The following is a 21,109-nucleotide window of genomic DNA, read 5'->3' on the forward strand; positions in this document are numbered from 1 at the left end:
GACTCTTCAACAACTGGTGTTGGAAAAACTGTACAGCTACATGCAAGAGAATGAAACTGGATTATTGTTTAACCCTGTATACAAAAATTAGCTATAAATGGATCAAAGACCGTAATGTAAGTCATGAAACCATAAAACTCTTAGAAGACCACATAAGCTAAAATCTCCTGAATATAAACATGAGCAACTTCTTCCTGAATGCATCTCCTTAAGCAAGGAAAATAAAAGCAAAAATGAACACATGGCACTACATCAAACTAAAAAGTTTCTGTATGGCAAAGGACACCATCAACAGAACAAAAAAGCATACTACCGTATGGGAGAATATATTTCTAAATGACATATCCGTCAAGGGTTTAACATCCAAAATATATAAAGAACTCACATACCTCAACACACAAAAAGCATATAACCCGATTAAAAAATGGGCAGAGGTTATGAAGGGACAGTTCTCCAAAGAAGAAATTCAGATGGCCAACAGGCACATGAAAAGATGCTCCACATCACTAATTATCAGGGAAATGCAAATTAAAACCACAATGAGATTATCACCTCACACCAGTAAGGATGTCCAGCATCGAATAGACTAAGAATAACAAATACTGGTGAGGATGAGGAGAAAGGGGAACCCTCCTACACTGCTGGTGGGAATGTAAGCTAGTTCAACCATTGTTGAAAGCAATATGGAGGTTCCTCAAAAACCTAAAAATAGAAATACCATTTGACCCGGGAATCCCACTCCTTGGAATTTACACAAAGAATACAACTTCTCAAACTCGAAAAGACATATGCACTCCTATGTTTATTGCAGCACTATTTACAATAGCCAAGACATGGAAGCAACCTAAGTGTCCATCAGTAGATGAATGGATAAAGAAGATGTGGTACATATACACAATGGATTACTATTTAGCCATAAGAAAGAAACAAATCCTACCTTTTGCAACAACATGGATGGAGCTGGAGGATATTATGCTCAGTGAAATAGGCCAGGCAGAGAAAGAGAAAGTGCCAAATGATTTCCCTCATATCTGGAGTATAACAACGAAGCAAAACTGAAGGGAAAAATAGCAGACTCACACACTCCAAGAAGTGACTAGTGGTTACCAAAGGGGAGAGGTGTGGGAGGGCGGGTCGGGAAGGAGGGAGATGGGGATTGAGGGGTACTATGTTTAGGACACATGGTTTGGGGGTTCACAGGGAAAACAGTGTATCACAGAGAAGGCAAACAGTGAATCTGTGGCATCTTACTACACTGATGGACAGTGACTGCATTGGGGTATGGGTGGAGACTTGATAATATGGGTAAATGTAGTAACCACATTGTTCTTTCATGTGAAATCTTCATAAGAGTGTATATCAATAATACCCTAATAAAAATAAATAAATAAATAGATAGATAGATAAATAAATAAAATATATAAATCAACTACATTAAGAAGAAAGAAACTGCATGCAAAGACATATGCAAAGTCAAAAGACAAAAGTTAAACAGGGGGCAATAGGTCTACCTTATATCCCAAAGAGCTAATCTCCATGATATACAGAGGACTTTAAAAATTGGAAAGAAAAAGTTTTAAAATGACTGAAAATGGGCAAAAATCATGAATGGAAGTCCACATAAACAGAAAGGCAAAGCCCTCACTGTAGTGCTCAATCACAGTGAGACTAGAGAAATGAAAAATAAAACCATCATAGATGCCATTTCTAACCTATCTGACTGGTTAACAGCTTAATCCTTAATACTAGATTCCATGGGCAAAGATATGAAGAAACAGATATTCTCACACATAGCTTGGTGGAAGGCAAAAAGGCACAGTCTCTATGGAGGAAAATTTAGCAAAGCTTAACAAAGCAACATGTATTTAACCTTCAACCCAGCAATCTCACTTCTAGGTATACCCTCTGAAAATATGACTTCACAAATATAAAACAGCATTTGTGTATTTATTATGGCATTATTTATAAAAGCAAAAGATTTCAAACAACCAGTACAACAGTAAAGAACTACTGTGCAGCCCTTAAAAAGAAATGTCTCTAAAAAGGTTGATCTCTATAAATTATCATAAAATAATTTATATTGGTAATGGAAGTATTGAATGAAAGTATTGCTAATGGGAAAAATGCAAGAAGTGGAATACTATAATAGTAGGTTAGTTTTGTGTAAGAGGGAAGTAAGAAAACACGTGCACGTATTCGCTTACTTTTGAAAAACAAAAAGCCTGATAAACCAGAAGTGAATAAAAATGGTTACCCATAGGGAGTGTTTGGTTCCATATGTTTTTTTTTTTCATTTTTTTAAATTAAAGTATCATTGACACACAATCTTATGATGGTTTCACATAAACAACACTGTGGTTTCAATATTCACCCCTATTATCAAGTCCTCACCCCAACCCTATTGCAGTCACTGTCTATCAGCAGAGTGAAATGCTATAGAGGCATCATTTGCCTTCTCTGTGCTGTACTGCCTTCCCTGTGACCTATCTATGTTGTGATTGCGAATTATATTGCCCTTTAATCCCTTTCTCCCTCCCCACACATCCTCCCCAACCTCTCCCCTTTGGTAACTGCTAGTCCCTTCTTGGAGTCTGTGAGTCTGCTGCTGTGTCATTCCTTCAGTTTTGCTTCTACAAATGAGTGAAATCATTTGGTATTTGTCTTTCGTTGCCTGGCTTATTTCACTGATCATTTCCTCTAGATCCATCCATGTTGTTACAAATGGTAGTATTTCTTTTCTTTTTAGTTCCATATGGTTTTAACTTTGGAATCATGTTTATGTTTTATATGTTCACAAAACAAATAAAACAAAATCAAACTCTAAAAATGAACACAAGCAGAAACAAATGCAATTAATTAATCAAATGTTTATGTTGGCAATATAACCATATAAAGAAAAAAATACAATGTGTAGACAATACTACTCAACTATACACTTAGAATTGTTAAGATGGTAAATTTTATGTATACTATAACATATTATGTTATAATTTTTAAAAAAGATAATGGGATCATGTGTCATGGACACAGGACCAGCTTGGAGGGGCTCCCACTAGCCAAAGTTGGGAGAAACTGAGCACCAAAAGAGATTAGTAACTATAAATGTTCACAACACTGACTGAATATCCTTAGTGTGTATATCTAAGCCTTACATTCTAAGGATATAAGGACCTACAAAGGAATTACTCTCAGTATGCTTATTGTTAATACTACTGCTACTAATGAAATACTGAAACTTTCAAATGAATACTGTAAGACAAAACAAGTAAATGTAGTAATGTTAGGAACCAAAACTTTCATTCTAAGAGGAAAAATATACAAATATAAAAGAAAAACCTTTTCTAATGTTAAATATGAATTGGAAATGTCACTGTGAGTTCATAATTAAAAAAATACATTTCCTAGCTCTGAACACTATAAGGATCTAGAACAGTATACACCCTCGTAGCAATGCTACCCCAAAAGCATAAGCACACTGAGCACACAGATCTTAGTTCAAGAATTACAATCTCCACTTAAAAGTAGCAAAGCTTCTTGGAGAAATGGCTGATTCCATTTCTAGCATGAGGTAAACAGGAATGTCTCAGCCAGGATGCAATGAAATGTTCAAAGATTAGTGAAACACCCATAAGGGTGGCTGCTACCAAAAAAAGCAGAAAGTAACAAGTGTTGGCAAGGATGTGGAGAAATTGGAACCCTTGTACACTGTTGGTGGGAATGTAACCCGGTGCAGCTGCTATGAAAAAACAATGTGATGGTTGGTCAAAAAAATTTTTGTAAAGGATTACTATATGATCAGGTAATTCCAATTCTGGGTATATACTCAAAAGAATTGAAAGCAGAGTCTCAAGGAGATATTTATACATCTATGTTATACACTCATATTGAATTCACAATAGCTAAAATATGGCAGCAGTACAAGTGTCCAGCCTTAAAAAGGAAGGAGTTCCAACTCATGCTAGAACATGAATAAGCCTGGAGGACATAATACTATGTGAAAAAGCCTGTCACAAAACAATAACTACTGTATGAGTCCATTTAACATGAGATATTTAGAGTAGAAACAAAAAATAGAATAGTGGTTGTCAGGAGGTGGAGGCAGGGGGGAAATGGGAAGTTGTTGTTTAATGGGTATAGAGTTTCATTTTTGCAAGATGAAAATGTTCTGGAGACAAGTTACACAACAATGTGCAGACACTTAATACTACTCAACTATACACTTAAAATTGTTAAGATGGTAAATTTTACGTATACTATAACATATTATGTTATAATTTTTTAAAAAGATAATGGAATCATGTGTCATGGACACAGGACCAGCTTGGAGGGGCTCCCACTAGCCAAAACTGGGAGAACCTGAGCACTGAAAGAGATTAGTAACTATAAATGTTCACAACACACTGAACAAATTGAGATCCCCGGGTCCACAGTGAAACTTGGAGAAAATTAAAAAGAGAAAAGAAAGAAAAAAATACTCTATAATACTAAGTGGAAAAAATAGAAAACGGTATTGAATGATCCCAAATACATAAAAAACAAATCATGTCTAGATAGAGACTCTGGTTGGGCAATTATGGATGATATTTATTTTTCAGCACAATAAGATTTCAACCTTGAACAGGTATTGCTTTACAATCAGGAAAAAGTTTTTTTAATTGTGTATACCAATTTGAAAAATGTTATGCCAATACCTGTTGATAAAAAATAAAAAAGAATCATGATTGTGAACCTGAAAATCTTTCTGCTACTAAACAACTTTATATTAAGTGCTATTCTTTCTATGAAGTGTAAGAAGTAGGAAAGTTTCAGAGGGAAAAAAAGGCCCTTGAAATACCACTCAAATGCTATTTTTACACAGAGTGAACACATTATGTGTACATTCATGCCTTTTAGTATTTATTGTGGTTGTCCCAGTCATATGACTGCTATATCAAAAACAAAAAATAAATGAATTTAGCCATATTTTATGAAAATACTACCTTTTGCTTATTATTCTAATTTGAATTTCATTCCAAAAAGTTTAACCTTTTAGTTTACTGGCACTTAGCCTAAATTTTGCTCTTGGATTTTTCTTTTCTTTTTATATTTATACAAATTTATATTTATATATTTTACATCTATACTCATATTCTAAACTGTAAGGTATGTTACATAAATAAGTATTTGTGGCTTCTGGATACTTTAAAGTTTTATTTTAAGTGCCTTTACTTAGTTGGGATAAAACTTACCTAATAAAGTTGATTAACTTACCAGGGAAAATAACTTCATACATTTTAACAGTTTGATAATTAAATTCAATGTGAAATTAATCCCCAGGACACTGTAATTTTGTGCACACACCAGCTTATATAAGGTACATCTCTAAAAGTTATACAGAAAATCTCTTACATACAGCTTTTTTTCCCCCAAGGAAAGATGGATTACTAATATAGTAAGGTGTAGCAGTGAGCAAGAATCCATTACCACCGAGAGTACAAGGGAGCATTACTGAGTAAAGATAGGGCAGAGGAAACCCAAGAGCTGAGTCTACTTTGTAAGACTTGATTTCTAACTTTGGTCATTCTGTTACCAGGGTGTGACTTCAGGTAAGTTATGTAGCTTCTTAAGTCTTCTGGTTTTCCACCCTACAGACGAAAGTGCTCAGTACACAGAAGTCACATAATAAATGTCAACTAATTAGTATGAGCAAGTCAAGTTTTTTTAAAACACAAATACAATTACAGTTGATCCTTGAGCAACATGGGTTTCCACTTATACATGTACTCTTTTCAATAAATACATTGCAAAATATTTTGGAGATTTGTGACAACTTGAAAAAAATTTTTTTCTAGCTTCTTTTATTGTATACTAAGAATAGAGTATATAATACACATACTCTTAAAAATACATCTATGTCATCTACTGGTAAGGATTCCAGTCAAAGGAGGCTATCAGTAGTTTTGGGGAATCAAAACTTCTCTGTGGATTTTTGATGTTGGTGTGGAGGATGGGGGTCAGTGCACCTAACCATCCATTGTCCAAGGGTCCACTGTATTCTGTTCTGGGCCGGAGAGCCAAAACATGTACCTCTTCTTAGGAGTGTCTCTTTTTTTCTTTCATGTTTTAGTAGATGTTATAATCAAAATGACATTGTAAGAGAAATCGCTAATTTCCTGGTTTTGTGACCTTTCAGCAGTCATATTACTGTTTTGATTTAATTTGGCTTTATAAGTCTGATTGATATAAAAACGTAGCCCATGTTTTAAGACAAAAATGTTTCTAAAGATGCTACTTGTTCTATGGGTCCTGTTGCTTTTCAGAGTAAAAAAAGAGGCACACTTCCTCTTGCCAGTAGGTGGTGCCTGAGTGTAAAATAAAACGCTAACTATCTTGGATTGTAGAAAGCTATTCTGGATTTGAATTATCCAAATTATAGGTAAAGAAGATACTAGGTAATGTACATTTGTTCACTGAACTGCAGATTGGTGAAACAAGAAGTGCAAAAAGTGAGACTTGGGTCTTGGACACTTTAAGTTCTAAGTAGCACAGTGTATTTTGGCAGTAGAGTCAATCTGGGAGGCAGGTGATTTTGTGGTGGGTAAAATTCCCTGGCTCTGGAGTTTTCATCTTTGCTCCACTGTTCAGTGATGATGTGACTTTGATTAAGTTTCTTGATACCTCTTAACTTGAATGTCCTAATCTGTAAAATAGGCAAAATATTATACCTACTACCTTCAGGGGATTGTCGTAAGGAGTAACAGGGAATAACACATACATGTACATTCATTGCTGGTCTTAGTAAGCACTTTATAGTTGTTAGGCATTCTTTTCTATCTCAATTAACACATTGAGGCAAATGTGGTAGATATTTGAGTATATGTGTACTTTAAACCATCTACCATTATTTTCTTGATGAAATGTAGAATGGAGGATAGTAGGCAAAAGAAGGGATTTGTGGGAATAGTTTGTGACAGGATAACACAACTGACAAGTAGCAAAAGGTTAGACTGGGTGAGCAACTAGCAAAAGATAAATTGCCTGTGTTTACAGATTATTTATAGAAAAACTAAATTTTAAAGTATAATTTTGTGTATGGATAACAAGCATACAAATGGAAAGAGTATATTGTTTGGGTTCATAAATAAAAGTCTTAAAATTCAAATATAAAGAATAGATAATATTTGGGTTTAATTTTTTATGGGAGGAAAACCATAGAAAAACTGGGTATTCCCTCTTTCAAATTCAATGAAAAGCCTGGTGAGTGGGTGGGTGGTGGAGGTGGTAGGGAATTGTAAAATCACTCTGTAAGACATTGCTCTCCTAGCTGGCCATGTTCTCTTGACAGAGCAGACAGTTGTCTTGCTTAAATTAACCCTCAGAGAGAAAGCCCACTCCCATCTCATGCTACATGTCGCATTGTTCTTGCCTACTAGTTCTTAACCCTAGCTGCACATTAAGTTCATCTGGGGAGCTTTTCAAAAATACTGATGCCTGGGCTCCTACCCTGGGGTGTCTGATTTAATTGGTTTGAAATTAGGTCTGGACATGAGTATACTTCTTTAAAGCTCTCCAGATAAATCTAATGGGAAGCCAGATTTGAAAAGTATGGCTAGCTCAGGCTTGCAATTCCATTATATACTTTATTGGGTAAAAGCATTGTGCTTTATGTAGTCACTTATTAAAACACACATACCCTGGAAGGGATTAATAATTAAGCTACTTTTCACTCATTAAACTTAGCAGGATTACTTAACCAAATGCTTTCTACAAGTCACCTGAATAGAAAAGTCCACTGGGTTCACAGTTTTGCCCACTGCTGTCCCAGCCTGCTGAGAATCCTTACATAACATAGTCACTCCCTAACTTGTTTTTTTAGTTATTTTATACACCATTTTTTTTTCTTGGAGTAAAGGCATGCAGTAGTAAAAAATACGCCTTGAAACATAGCAGACAAATATCAAAATAACAAGTATTAGAGTCTTGAAACACTGCAGGCATGTTCTTGCCTTAAAGCCTTTGTACGGGCTGTTCTGTCTAGAACACTTTTTTGCTCAAATAGCTTCATAGCTAAATCCCTCGCCTCCTTCCAGTCTTGCTCAAAGCTTACATTTTCATGAGGGTTACTACACTTACCCTATTTAAAATTGCAACAGCCACCCCCGCTCTCTAAGGTCTTGAACCTGGTAATGCTGCCCTTCTGTATTGTTGTTAACTATAACCCTAAATACCACCTACATATTATATACCTTACTTGCACAGTATGTTTATCATTATTCTTTCCCTGCCAGGATTTAAGCTGTACAGAACAAGAAGTCTTATCTCTTTTATTACATTGATGTGTCCCAAGTGCCTGGTAAAGTACCTGGCAAAAGGTAAATGTTTAACACATACTTGTTGAATTTAATTAATTGTATGTACATGCTTATACATTAAAAGAAATTGATTACTTTCAAATCACCCTCAATATATGTTTTAAATTCTGATTTCAGTAGGAAAAAAATCACTGATGTTTTGCATCAAAGTTACACATACTATATGTTAGTGTATGTATAGTATATAGTTACCCAGTTGCCATACCATAAAATAAAAAAATCCCTTTCAACTAGAAGAAAATCAATATCTATACATATCAAAGATAATTTTTCCCTTTCTCTTTGATAAGAAAAATTACTGTAACAATGACAATAAGTTAATTGAATGTCATAGGATTCTATAGAAGCCAGAAATTGATATATTGTGAGAAGTTTGATAATCACAAGAGACAGGGCAGAAAACCTTTTTTTCTATACAATATCAAAGGAAAAAGAATCCACTGACAGGCACATATGATAAACAACATAATGTCTTCTTTAAGAGAATAATAGTGCTTTATTTGTCTACTTTTTTTTTTTACCAATCTGCTTTAAAATGTAGAACATGGAGTAAAATTTAGATAGGATCATTAATGTAAACATGTATATTATAAATTATGACTGGTTAGGGGGAACAGGTACAGTGGTTGGGAGAGGGAGGGATATTTGGAAAGAGAAATTAAGTGTCAGGGTATGAGGTGTGTGTGTGTGTGTGTGTGTGTGACTGAGAGAGAAAGAGAGAGGGAGGGAGAACAAAAGAGACAACTACAAACAAATGGTAAGACAGACACTAATGGGCTTGTACACTCACAGACACACAGAGAAATCAGCAGAGCCAGGCTAAGTCCTTTAAAGATCATAGCACTGAGAAGAGCATGAGGCTCTCAAACATTTAACTCAAACTAAATACAATATTAGATTACAGAGTTGTGATTTTTTTCCATACCTACTATTTATTCTTTTTAAAAATATAAATATCTTACTACATTTCCCCTCATGTCTTCCTCCTGCCTTTGCTTTGCTAGTGGCTAAGTGCATGCCCAGTCTGCGTGTTTCTGGATCCAGACTATATATAAAAAGTGAAACACACTTTTCACAAGTAATATCTCCACATTATGATTGCCAGCATACTTCCCCAAACTCGCATTGCGTATTTTCAGATATAGATCTTACCTGTTGGTATCTTGTCCCACGTACAAGATAAAGTAGTGCAGGCTTCAGTTTGAGGGCTGGAGATGCCACAGCCCTGTTTAAAACCTCTACCTCTGAACCCTTGGATAGCTTTATCAGATAATTTATGATTGCTTTATTTTTCTTGACTGTATAATGTGCTTGATCACCCCAATCTCCAGAAAACTTTATAGAGTTAGCATGAATGATAATGCCCACTTACCTTAGAGGTATAGACAACAGCAGGTTTTGTTCCAGTGCCAGGTTGGAGAGCTGGGAACACCTCTGTAGGGCTCCAGCTTCGAACAGGCTGACGATGTTGTTGTCCAGAAACAAATGTTTCAAGTCTCGGAGGTCCTGGAAGTCTTGTGCTGTAACTCTCTGAATCAGATTATTGCTAATATCAAGTTTTTGTAGCCTTGCTGGTAGTCTGAGGGGCAACATCTGAAGCTGGTTTTGGGACAGCTCAAGAGTAGTTAAATTGGCAAGGAGCTGTGCCCCATCAATGGAAGAGAGAGAGTTTTCTGACAGGTAAAGATGGGAAAGATTTTCCAAGTGTTTCATGTCTCGAAACCTTACTATTTTGAGTTGGTTTCTCTCCATTTTTAAAGAGAACAAGGATTTGGGCATATTTACAGGCATTTTAGTCAGAAAGTTACCACTGAAACTGAGAAATCGCAAAGACTGAAGAGATGTAAAGAAATTAGCTGGTATAAGATGCAGTTTGTTATTCTCCATGCTCACATGTTTCAGACGGGGAAGTACCAGCTGCCCAGCTACAGACTCAATACTGTTGCCGTCCAACATCAAATTTTCCAAACTGACAAGGGAGGAGAGCGTGTGGGAAGAGAGAGAAGAGATCAGATTGTTTTTAAGTTCAAGGATTTTTAATTTCTTTAGTCCTTCAAAATCAGATCCCTGTAGGACATATATTGAATTATCATTTAGTTTTAACACTTCAAGACTGGCGGGGAGAGCACTGGGGACTCGTCTTAACTTATTTTTCCAGAGTTCCAAGGTCTTCAAGGTACTCAGAGTTTTGAAGGTGTCATTTTCTACTGACTCTGTTCCACTGGCCAACAGAATAAAATCTTCTAGAGCCAACATTCGGGTGAAATTACATAGCTACAAAAAGGGCAGGGATGGCGGGAGGGGGGGAAGTGGAGAAAGGCAATAAATTAAGATTGTTGTGGAAAAAAATACCATATATATATAAAATCATTCAATACTAATGGTACTTCAGATTTCCCTTCAGCATGTATTTTAAATTATCTCCTGGAAAAGTATGGAAACACAGGTCCTTATTGTTTTTATTCATGATTGCTAACAGTGTAAGATATCAAAAATATTTTAAGCACTTTCACACACTGACCCAGCAAGTTGACTTCTAGACTGGAGTACTTAGGAATTACACAATGATTTATGCAATACTATATTCCTTGTTGTATCACCTTAAAATAGCTGAAAGTGGAAACAACCTGAAAGTCTTTCACCATACTATTAACAGTTGCTTACTCTAGGAAGTAAGATTAGAAGGGATTTTCTATCTGTCCACCTATCTACATTTTGCATTGCTTAGATTTTTTTAAAGTATAAATTACATTAAAAAAATTTTTTTAAGCATTAAAAGTAAAATATTTAAGTGTCCTAGACATTGCTATCACTAGGATGGGCCTATCAGAGATACATTTTCAACTATATTACAGTTTGGAAAACTAGGCTCCCTGTTCCCTACCCTACAATTTGTACTTCATTGATGGAAAAAGATCCAGGAAGAAACGAACAGGATATGTGTGTCTCCATCCCTGTAGAGTAAGGAGTCCATTCCATCTGAGACCTGATGTGACTCCTCTTCTAGATTTTAGAAATTACTCTATCTGACATACTTTCTCCATAGTTTGCAAGTTCAAGCACCCCTATTTCTCCACATATCTGCCAACTTCCTGGCTTGACATCCACCTCTTTTCCAGGATGATGTAACTTGTTATTTGGTTTTCGGAGTAAGATCATGTTCAGTCAAAAAGAGGAATTGTTCCAGGTTTTCTTCAGTTTTAAAAAAATCTTCATGAAATTTTCAACCTATTTAGAATTCAATTAAGCTAGAATTTTCAATGCACATTTTTATGTCTCATCATCTAGAGTTTCTAAATTTTGATTTAATTATGCAGTGGAGCCCTTTTGTAATACCAATGCATGATTAACACCCTCAAAATGGGTTAATCAAAATTAACATATTTATTATAGACACTTCTATTCTGGGAGGACATATGATGAACTATGGTATATTTTACAGCATCTCCTAATATGATATTCTATTAGAAGGATCTCATGTTAAAATTCCTGTAAACAAAAGTTTATAATCATAATAGTTTTGGCAGCTGCCTTGGCTTATATATTGCTGCTAACATTTGATATTTTCTTAATGTTTGATCAGATGTACTTATTAATGAGTTTTAATCTTAATAATAGCATTTTTTCTTGTACTTGTTAAATATCTACAAGAGACAAGTGCTTTCTATATATTATCATTAATTCTCTTAATAAGCCTGCTAGTTTGCTATTATCAGACTTGAAAGAGTTGATAATTTCAACAAGGTCTATTAGACTCAAAAACCCTTTCTTCCTCAACTCACCATTTTCAAATACATTTTCTATTGTATTTGATCTACAGTTAATGTTTTTCAAAAAAGACTCATGATGAGGACACAAACCAGAGTTTTAAAAAAGCAGAAATGTTAGAGATTAGTCCAAATCTCCCATTTAAGGGATGGAAGAATTTCAGCCCTCCCACCACATATTAAATGACCTGCTTCAGTGTTCTTTAATCTACTCTTGTGAAGTGCCCTTTTCTAGGCTTTCTTTCATTAAAGTCAGAAAGGACTCTGGACATAGACCTTCACTTCTTGGATTGTTGAACCCCCCACAAAAAAACCTCGGTGTTACTAAAACTTCCACTTCTGAGTGACCACAAACCCTGAAAGACTGCTGTCTATGCAGCAAGTCTCAGAGATGACATGGATCTAAATGGGCAATTTATCTGGGGTCTAGACAAATAAAGTGTGTTGTCAGAGCTTCAGTTTGTCTTCATTAACATATAAAGTAGACAGACTGGCCTAAATAATAAATATAGTTCCTATTCTTAACTGAATCCAGTGAATAGTTGTTTTATTAGGCATAGAGAACCTTTTTCTTTTTGTTTAGAATCATGCAGATTACCTTTGATTATTATTAATTAAAATGGCTACCACTTTCTAAGTAATTACTATGATTATATTTACAAGCCCTATGTCTAAGCATGATTATACCCTTCTCAGAGAGGGAAACTAAGGCTCAAGAAGGTGAAATAACCTGTCCAAGTATATCTTGCTAGCAAGTGGAAAAGTTGGGCTTCCAACCCAGGTTTACTTTATCCCAATGCATATATTTTTTAACCTTAGTGAGAAAACATGCATTTAGTGGAAGAATATAGAGTTGTGGTGCCACAAACAATGTGGAAGACACCCACTGATTTTTAATTTCTCAGTTGATTTTGCAGAATTGACAAAGGGAAAATATTGTTAGACCTGTTTTTCCATTTCCATGGCCTAAGCAGGGCTGTGCTCAAAAGATGTGGAAAGAAATGCTTTTGCCCTAGAGCTAACCTTGGGGCTGCTGGCAGTGTTTTCAATGTTGCTTAAAAAGCAGCGCAATTTATGCTTGTTGTTAACAACTAGGCATAAGAAGCTTATGTAATTCCTGCCATCACAGTTTTACAGTTTAGTGAGCCGAATACACATGTAGATAAAAGCTGCAACAAAGTATGTAAAATTTAAAAAAAAAGGCAAGTCAAATTAAATAGAGCAAAGGGGCAACTCCTGCTGCCTTCCCCACGAAAGGCTTTATTTCCAGGTCTAATTCTGGGCAGGCCCTGTTCCAAGAATTAGAGGGCCACACACCTTTCATGGGCTCCTTATAGATACAGTGAACACATGAAACTGACATCCCCTAAGTTGCTGCCTCAGATGTGTGTAAAGCCAGCAAGGAGCTTGTAAAATACTGTTGTAATTTTTTTCTGATCATTAAAGCAACACTTATTTTCTGTAAACAATTAAAAAATTTTGGAAAGTATGGAAAAAGTGCTCAAAACTCATCCATTATTCTCCCGCTCAGTGATAAATCCTTTTATATATTTCTTAACCAGGAGGAATTTGAAGTATTTTTCCTCTGTCCCATAAAAGATATAATATGCAATCATTTAAATTGACAGCCCTATTTGTCTTCTAAATTTAAGAGCTAAAACTATAAGACTCTGAGAAGAAAATATAGGCATAAGTTTTTATGACCTTGGGTTTGGTAAAAGCTATCCTAGACATGACCACAAGCAAGAGTGACACAAGAAAAAACAGATACACTGGATTTGATCAAAATTAAAACTTTCATATTTCAAAGGATACCAACAAGAAAATAAAGAGACAACCTAGAGAATAAGACAAAAAATTTTGCAAGTAATATATCTGATAGGAAATTTTTATTTAAAATATATGAAGAACTCTTGCAGTTCAATAATAGAAAGACAAATAACCCAATTTAAAAATGGGCAAAAGATTCACATAAATGTTTCTCTGAAGAAGACAAACAAATGGCCAATAAGTACATGAAAAGATGCTCAATATCATTAGTCATTAGTCAAATGAAGTCAAACCAAAATGAGATACCACCTGCCACTCACTAGGTTGGCTATGATCCAAAAACAAAGACAAAAACAAAAAAAGATAAGAAATGTACAAGAATGTGGAGAAATTGGAATTTCCATCTATTCTTTGGAAATGCAAAATGATGCAACCTCTTTGGAAAAGTCTGGCAGTCCCTCAAAAGTCTAAACATAGTTACCATATGACCCAGAAATTCTACTCTTAAGCTGTATACCCAAGAGAAATGAAAACGTATAGCTGCACAAAAACTTATATATGAAAGTTTATTTAAAATATATGAAGAACTCTTGCAGTTCTATATATAAAATATATGAAGAACTCTAGCAGTATTATTCATAATAGCCACAAAAGAGAAACCACCCAGATGTCCATCAACCGATGAGTTGATAGACAAAATGTGGTATATAAATACAAAAAAATATTACTAAGCTTTTTTTTTTAACTAAGCTTTTAAAAGGAAGGAAATTCTGATAAATTCTACAACATGGATAAAACTTGAGGACATTAAGTGACAGAAGCCAGTCATAAAAGACCACAGAATTTAGGGACAAAGGTTGAAATGAATTCAGCGTGGGGCATGTTATTTTGAGATCCTTTATATGGTAAATGAAGAGGTTCAGTGAGCAGCTGGCTAAGTCTGAAACATGGAGGAAAGGTATGAATTAGAAACTCAGTTATGGGAGCCATCATCACTTACATGAAGTGAAGTCATATAAGGAGAGTGTGCAGAGTGAGCAAAGGAATGACTAAGGATTGCACCTCTCTGGGGAGCCAAAAAATAAAGGGCAATGGAGGAAAGGAAACCTACAAAAATGGCAGAAAAGAAATATTAAAGAGGAATAATGAGGACATAAAAATGTGATGTCATGGAAGGCAAGAGAGTGAGAATTTCAAGAAATAGGAGTGAGCCAATGTTCTAGAGAGAAGTGATTTGTTTTTTGTTATAACTGTATGGAGTAGGTAAAAACCAGAGAGCACTGAATTAAAGAATAAATAAGAAGTGGGGACTGTAAGTACATACCAGCCTTTCACAGAGTTTTGCAAATAAAGAGAGAAAGTAGCAAGAGGAGACCAGAATTAAAATAATTTATTGTATGAAAGGAGCATACTTATAGGCTACAACAGGGCCCTAGTAAAGAAAGAGCAACTGAAGATATGAAATATATGAGAGAATGATTGGGCAAGGCTGGGGGAGAGAGGGTAAAGGGCAAACAAGGAGGCTGCCTTGAATAGAAGGAGGGACATCTCATCTGCTCTGTCTGGAAGAAAGAGTTTTCAGAATTGGGTGGAGACAAGTTAGTTCACAGTGAGCAGGAGTTGAGGGTGATTAGTATTAATGGCCTCATTTTCATCATAATTTGTCAGTAAAGAGGGGGCTCAGCCGTTTGGGAAGAATGAGGATGGCAGAGACTGGGAAGGTGATCCCTAACTACTGAAGTTTTGGAAAATGTCAAGATAATGTAGGGAGAACCTGACCAAGAATTGAAAGGATACATGGGTGATATTGAAGACCCAGATGAAGTTGGAGCCCTTGAATTTGTTATGCTTCCAAACCATACACACACACACACACACACACACACACACAGGTCAGGTGATCCTCTCTAGCAGCATCCAGCTGTCCAGGTATAGGAGAAGCAAAGGAAAATGAGCACCCTAATAAAACACAAAGGCTTTGTTGGATAGGTGTTGAGATAATTAACTGTGGGATGCAAGAAGGGAAGGGGTAGGAAAAGAAGATAGATAAGAAATAAGCTGATTATTTGAAAGAACAGAGCTTCTGGGATTTGAAATTTCCATGAGGTGGCAAGATAAACACAGAGTGTGGCAGCTAAAAAGAAAGGAGATGATGACCAGTGAGTAGGTTTTAGGCAGAATGAGGATTATGATATAACCAAGAGAGATGATGGTTGTGGTGAGGCAAAAGTGTAGACAGATCCTTCTGTATGAGTTCGAGGACTTAGGTGGCTCAGATAATGGAGACTGAGGCACATGCAGGATTTAGGATGGAGAGGAAACTAGGAGCCAGGAGGGGAGGGACCAGGGGTATGAGAGGAGTAATGAAAGAGTTACAGCCCAATGGCGCACACCTCGAAGAAGTAGGAATTTTTACAGATAAATGAATAAATAAAGTCCCTCTTTACTTGAGGGCAGGAACTGTGAATTTTACATCTTTTATCTCCAGTCTCAAACACAGCATTCACAGTCCCAAACACAGGTGAATTATATGAACAAGTAATAGAAACATTTTAAATTGTGATACACACACACACATGTAATATACATGCATATACATGTGGTATGTGTGTGCATATTGTATATGAGTACACATGTATATAAATATATATAATATATATACTTAAAATACATATATACATAATTTCTATTGCTATTAATCTGAAGATCCATTTTGAGGTATTTTTTTCTTTAAAACTATTCCATAGTTCAAACCAAATAAACTGGATACACACTATATTCACCAAATAGAAGTAAAATATACAGTCATTTAAAACCTAAGGGTTTTTGAAAGAGAAGTATTATTGCTCAGAGCTTCTTATTTCATTCACAAAAAAATCCTCTTTCATCAACCCTTCTGCTGGGAACTGTTCTTCCAAGAGACAATTACATGGATTAAAGTCAGAGAAGTGGCCATATTGCTCTTCAATGAACCTAAACCAATGACAAATGCACTCATTCAGTAACTGAATTTGATGAGAAGTATAACTTCATTGTATTGGGCTGGAAAGCATCAGTGTAGGATCATTATCAGGCTTAGCTGACACTTCAGCTTCAGCATCTTAAGTCCTCAGAATAAATATTTAAGCATCTTGCCCTTTAACCAAGGTGTCTCATTTGAATGCTGAGTCTTGAAGCAGTAGACTTGCTCTCTAGCATGAGGTGCTATGGATTAGAAGACAAAAGTAAACAACTAGGCAATTGTGCTTACTGAGCCTCGAAATAAATACCATGCTACATATTTTAACCTCTGTGTTTATGTGCACCTACATTAAACTTTCTTTACCAAATGAAAGGGGAGGTATCTCTACTTGAAGGGAAAGTGCATTCACCTGCTGCTTCTCTGCACCTGGATCACAGAGGCATTTCCTTGTTTTAGGATTTGGGTTGATGAGGTAGAAACAGAGACCAGTTAAAGCAAAATCAGAGAGCCATAGAATTTTCCATCTAGCAGGCGCCAGCCTGGAAACACCAATCTAATCCAGCCTTTTTCATGAAGGTAAAAAAGTGAAGCCCAGAGATGTTTAACTTCTTTCTAAATGGTTATATCTCCAGTTAGTGAGAAAACTAGGGTGAGAACCCTAACCTCTTGATACTTTTCAAAATACCAAAGGTCAAAAACAAAAGCTCCTTCATATTCTCAAAGTCAGTCAAATCTATAGAACTCATGCCAGTGCCCTCTGAATAGGTAAGCATAAAAATGAGTGTTAAAATTAAAGGCACATAGACTGAGAATTGCAGTCATATGGCAAAACAAAAACATGTATTTCCTCTGGATGGTTTTCCACAAAGACACTGGTGCTTAGCTGGTATGTAGGATTTGTATGAATACTTATCATATGTTGTGTTCATTTTGAGAGTCTTATAATGCTTTAAGTATCATCTGCCTTCTATGGCATAAGCATAACTACTTTTTCCCCTGAATGGACTTAATTCTGGGGACATAAAGTGGCCATATGCTCTCAAACTCTTTCTTTACTTTTACTTTGCAACAACATAATCAAATTTTTTTGGAATGTAAACTGAAATAAAATATCATTAATTATAGAATGTGATTTTTTTTGGCTGCTTCCCTAAAAAGATATATCCAGAGCCATCTCAGTAGTACAGAGCAAGCAGGTAGCTAGTGTAACTACCCAAATTTGATAACCATCACTTTTAGGTTTTTATTATTTAAATCCAGTTTAACAGCCACACACTCCCTCTCACACTGCCTCACAAAATAAAATTGCAGCAACTTGAGTGCAGAGTGAATAGTTACCTGAAGGCGTTGAATTCTGCTGTGGCTGATGTAGAGCTTCTTGGTGGTGGAAGGAATACCTGATGGTACCTCAGTTAGCCTGTAACACTGTACCGACTGCATGGAATCACAGCTACATCTTCCAGGACAGTTAGAATCAAAACCATAGCTAAGAGACAGCCAAACAAGGACCACATAGAGCAGATGCATCTTCCAAAACACGGCCTCTTGGGTAGCAGGTGAGTGCTTAGGTGATGTCCCACGCTTTATACCATGAAATCTGATAATAGAATCTTATGAATGTGCACTCTGTCAATGTAAGAAGACAGGAAAGAAAAAAATTCTCAATTTGCCTGGGTTAAAATGTTAGCAACCCTTACAAAGAGAAAAGGGCTTAAACATTGATAAGCTGCCTTAATATTTGTAGGTGAGCAAGACCCTGTGTTATTTATGGCTTGGAAGGTTAATCTGCAAACACTTCTATTATCTGCAGTTTCCTTGTTTTGTTAAATGTGACACTAGGGAATTAGTGGGAAAAGACAAAGAGCTGTTTTATAGTGGGCTATAAAACCTTTGAATTTTCTGTGACCCTATATTAAAACCATTTTTGTAGGACAGCAATTGGCAGGTGTTTTCTTCTCCCATTAACTGGTTATGGGAAAATAGGCAGGTTTCTATTTATTATTGTTGTGTCAGTAACATTTTTTGCTAGGTGAAACAGTGAGGTACAATGAAGAGGTATTTAGAGCCTCGGATAACTTGTTCAATTCATCTATCACTTGATCCACCCAAATATTTTATTTGGAAAACATTTTTGCCATTCAAATATATTGTTGAATCAAATGGGTCTGTTATTCAAATGGGTCTACTATTTTTATCCAGTTGTGAGAATGGAAGAAAAGGCTGTTGGTTTCTTTAGAGGAACTTTTGACTGTGAAACCTGCCTGAAGAGGGAAAGCTTCACTTGTCCTGGGCACTTCTTTTTTGTGGCTTTTTTGTACTGCTGTGGTCACTCCTGCTGAGGAACTTAAAAGCATTTTAAGCAAAGATTATGTAGAGAAGCTCTTTCCTCCCAAGTGGAAGATAGAAACTTTCCCATGCTGGTTGGCTTCAGCTGATTGCTCCGAAGAAAGCCTTTCTAACATTGAAAACTTCTCTGACCTCCTCTTCAACCTTACCTTTCTTTCCTACAATTTTCATTTTGAAGCCAAAAGTTTCTTTCATCTAATAATCAGCTTGTTCTATTTCTGAGTAAGGACTTCTGTGTGCTTTTCTCCAAAGAATTTTTTATTCCTCTTTTATGATCGTTTTTTTTTCTGTTTTCTTTTTTTCTCCTTTAAGCCAAGAAGTGATGAGATTTTTCTGTTAATATTCTGATTTTCAACAAACTCTATTATTTAACTTTATAGTCTGGTAATATAATTATTTTTTAAATTTTAGAATTTTCTATAAATAGCAAACTAATGCTCAATGAAAGAAAATTTGGAAAAAAGAGCAAGGAGGGGGAAAAATCAACTTTAGTCCTGTCCCCTAATTACTTTTTTCAGTTTCTTTTCCCTTTGAAAAGACAAAAACTGAGCTTTTTTTTCTTTTGTGTTGCTAAAAGAGTAAACTCACATTTAGGTAATTAAAATGCCTTCAAAGTCCTGTCCTCTCATGTGCATCAAAGATAGCTAATTTTCTGTTATGCAGCATAGCAATGAGTTTCATTTTCTGTCCTCTGTTGGGGGCCACAGGATTCCTTTTTCTTTGACTGAGTCCTGAAATTACACCATATATTTTTTTCCTTCCATGGTATCTCTATAGCTTTCCTGCAATTTACCATTATCTCTAATATACTCTATTTTACACTCTGCATAGTTTTACTTTTGTCAGGTGGTAAACATACTCATATTACAACTTTAAATTCTGCACTTTTTACTATGTATTTTTCCATATAATTTCATAGTCTCCATAAATATAAATTTCATTATCTAATAGTCCATCAAGAGTATTGTCGGAGTTTGACTAACTCAGTGTTAGATTTTTTTTTTTAGGTTGCTTCCTGATTTTAACATAACAAGTAACCTTAACCATAAAAAGTTTGAGAACGTGTTTAACAATGAAAGCCCCATCTGTTCCCCAGACTACATGTATTTATTTAGAGTTAAGCTGAGAAGTCAACTTATTTTCAGCTAGAAGGCAAAGTCTTACTGACACTATAAACTGCAGAGAAAGTATAGTACAAAGGTACAGCCTGGTTGTTTGAAAGACATGCATGTTGTACTTGCTCTAGAGGTGACAAGCTCCTTTGCAATTATGTTATGCTAAGAAGCAGCAGCAAAAGCTGCCACCATTACTCAGTTTCTAGTTTCTGCTAACTCTCAGTGTTTTCACATGTTAGTTAACATGTGACATTGTTTGAATTAACATGTGAATTAAGTGCCATGTGTGTAAAGTTCTCTACCTTGAACTTATGTTTTTAGGTCTTAAGCTTATGGAGTCTCTAAGGCTAAGAGTGAGAAATACTGTTGTTTTCTCTAAAAAGGATTTAACTATACCTTATCTAATCGTTGTTTGGTTTCTTTGGGAAGGGGAAACCTAATAAAGGAAAAAAGGTGCCTTTCTCAAGTATGGAAACTCAAAGACTCACCCAGCAACTCAGTTCAAAATACAGCCAAGAATCTAAATTTAGTCTTTCAACACAAGAAACATTATAGTCTTGAGGAATATGCCTTGCATTTGACTTTGGATTAAATTAGATTTAAGACTTTGTTCAGAGTCTCAATCCAGGAACCTCCCTGACTTGTTTTCTTACTTCTTTACCTTCATTCTTCCTGCCTGCCTTCCTTTCTTCCTGTAAGCCAAAGGCAATTTGGCAATGTCTGGAGATACTTTTGATGGCAATAGAAGGTTGAGGGGTGGGGTGGGGAATAGGCAGTGCTACTGGCATCCAAAGGTAA

The 21,109-nt window shown here is 35.7% G+C and overlaps 1 protein-coding gene across 1 annotated transcript in view; it reads right to left on the bottom strand.

The window, feature by feature from the left end:
- The window catches only part of LOC118932020 (nephrocan-like), a 33,985-nt gene that overhangs the window by 7,636 nt on the left and 5,240 nt on the right, over positions 1-21,109 (bottom strand). Inside the window, exons 2-3 of the mRNA XM_057489313.1 lie at positions 18,189-18,476; positions 9,724-10,625 (exon numbers count right to left, since the gene is read on the bottom strand). Of these exons, the coding sequence (XP_057345296.1) occupies positions 9,724-10,625; positions 18,189-18,377 (1,091 nt within the window). The 5' untranslated portion in view covers positions 18,378-18,476. The remainder of the gene's footprint in view (positions 1-9,723; positions 10,626-18,188; positions 18,477-21,109) is intronic.

Source organism: Manis pentadactyla, chromosome 12 (assembly GCF_030020395.1).
Source record: "Manis pentadactyla isolate mManPen7 chromosome 12, mManPen7.hap1, whole genome shotgun sequence".
Lineage (NCBI taxonomy): Eukaryota > Metazoa > Chordata > Mammalia > Pholidota > Manidae > Manis > Manis pentadactyla.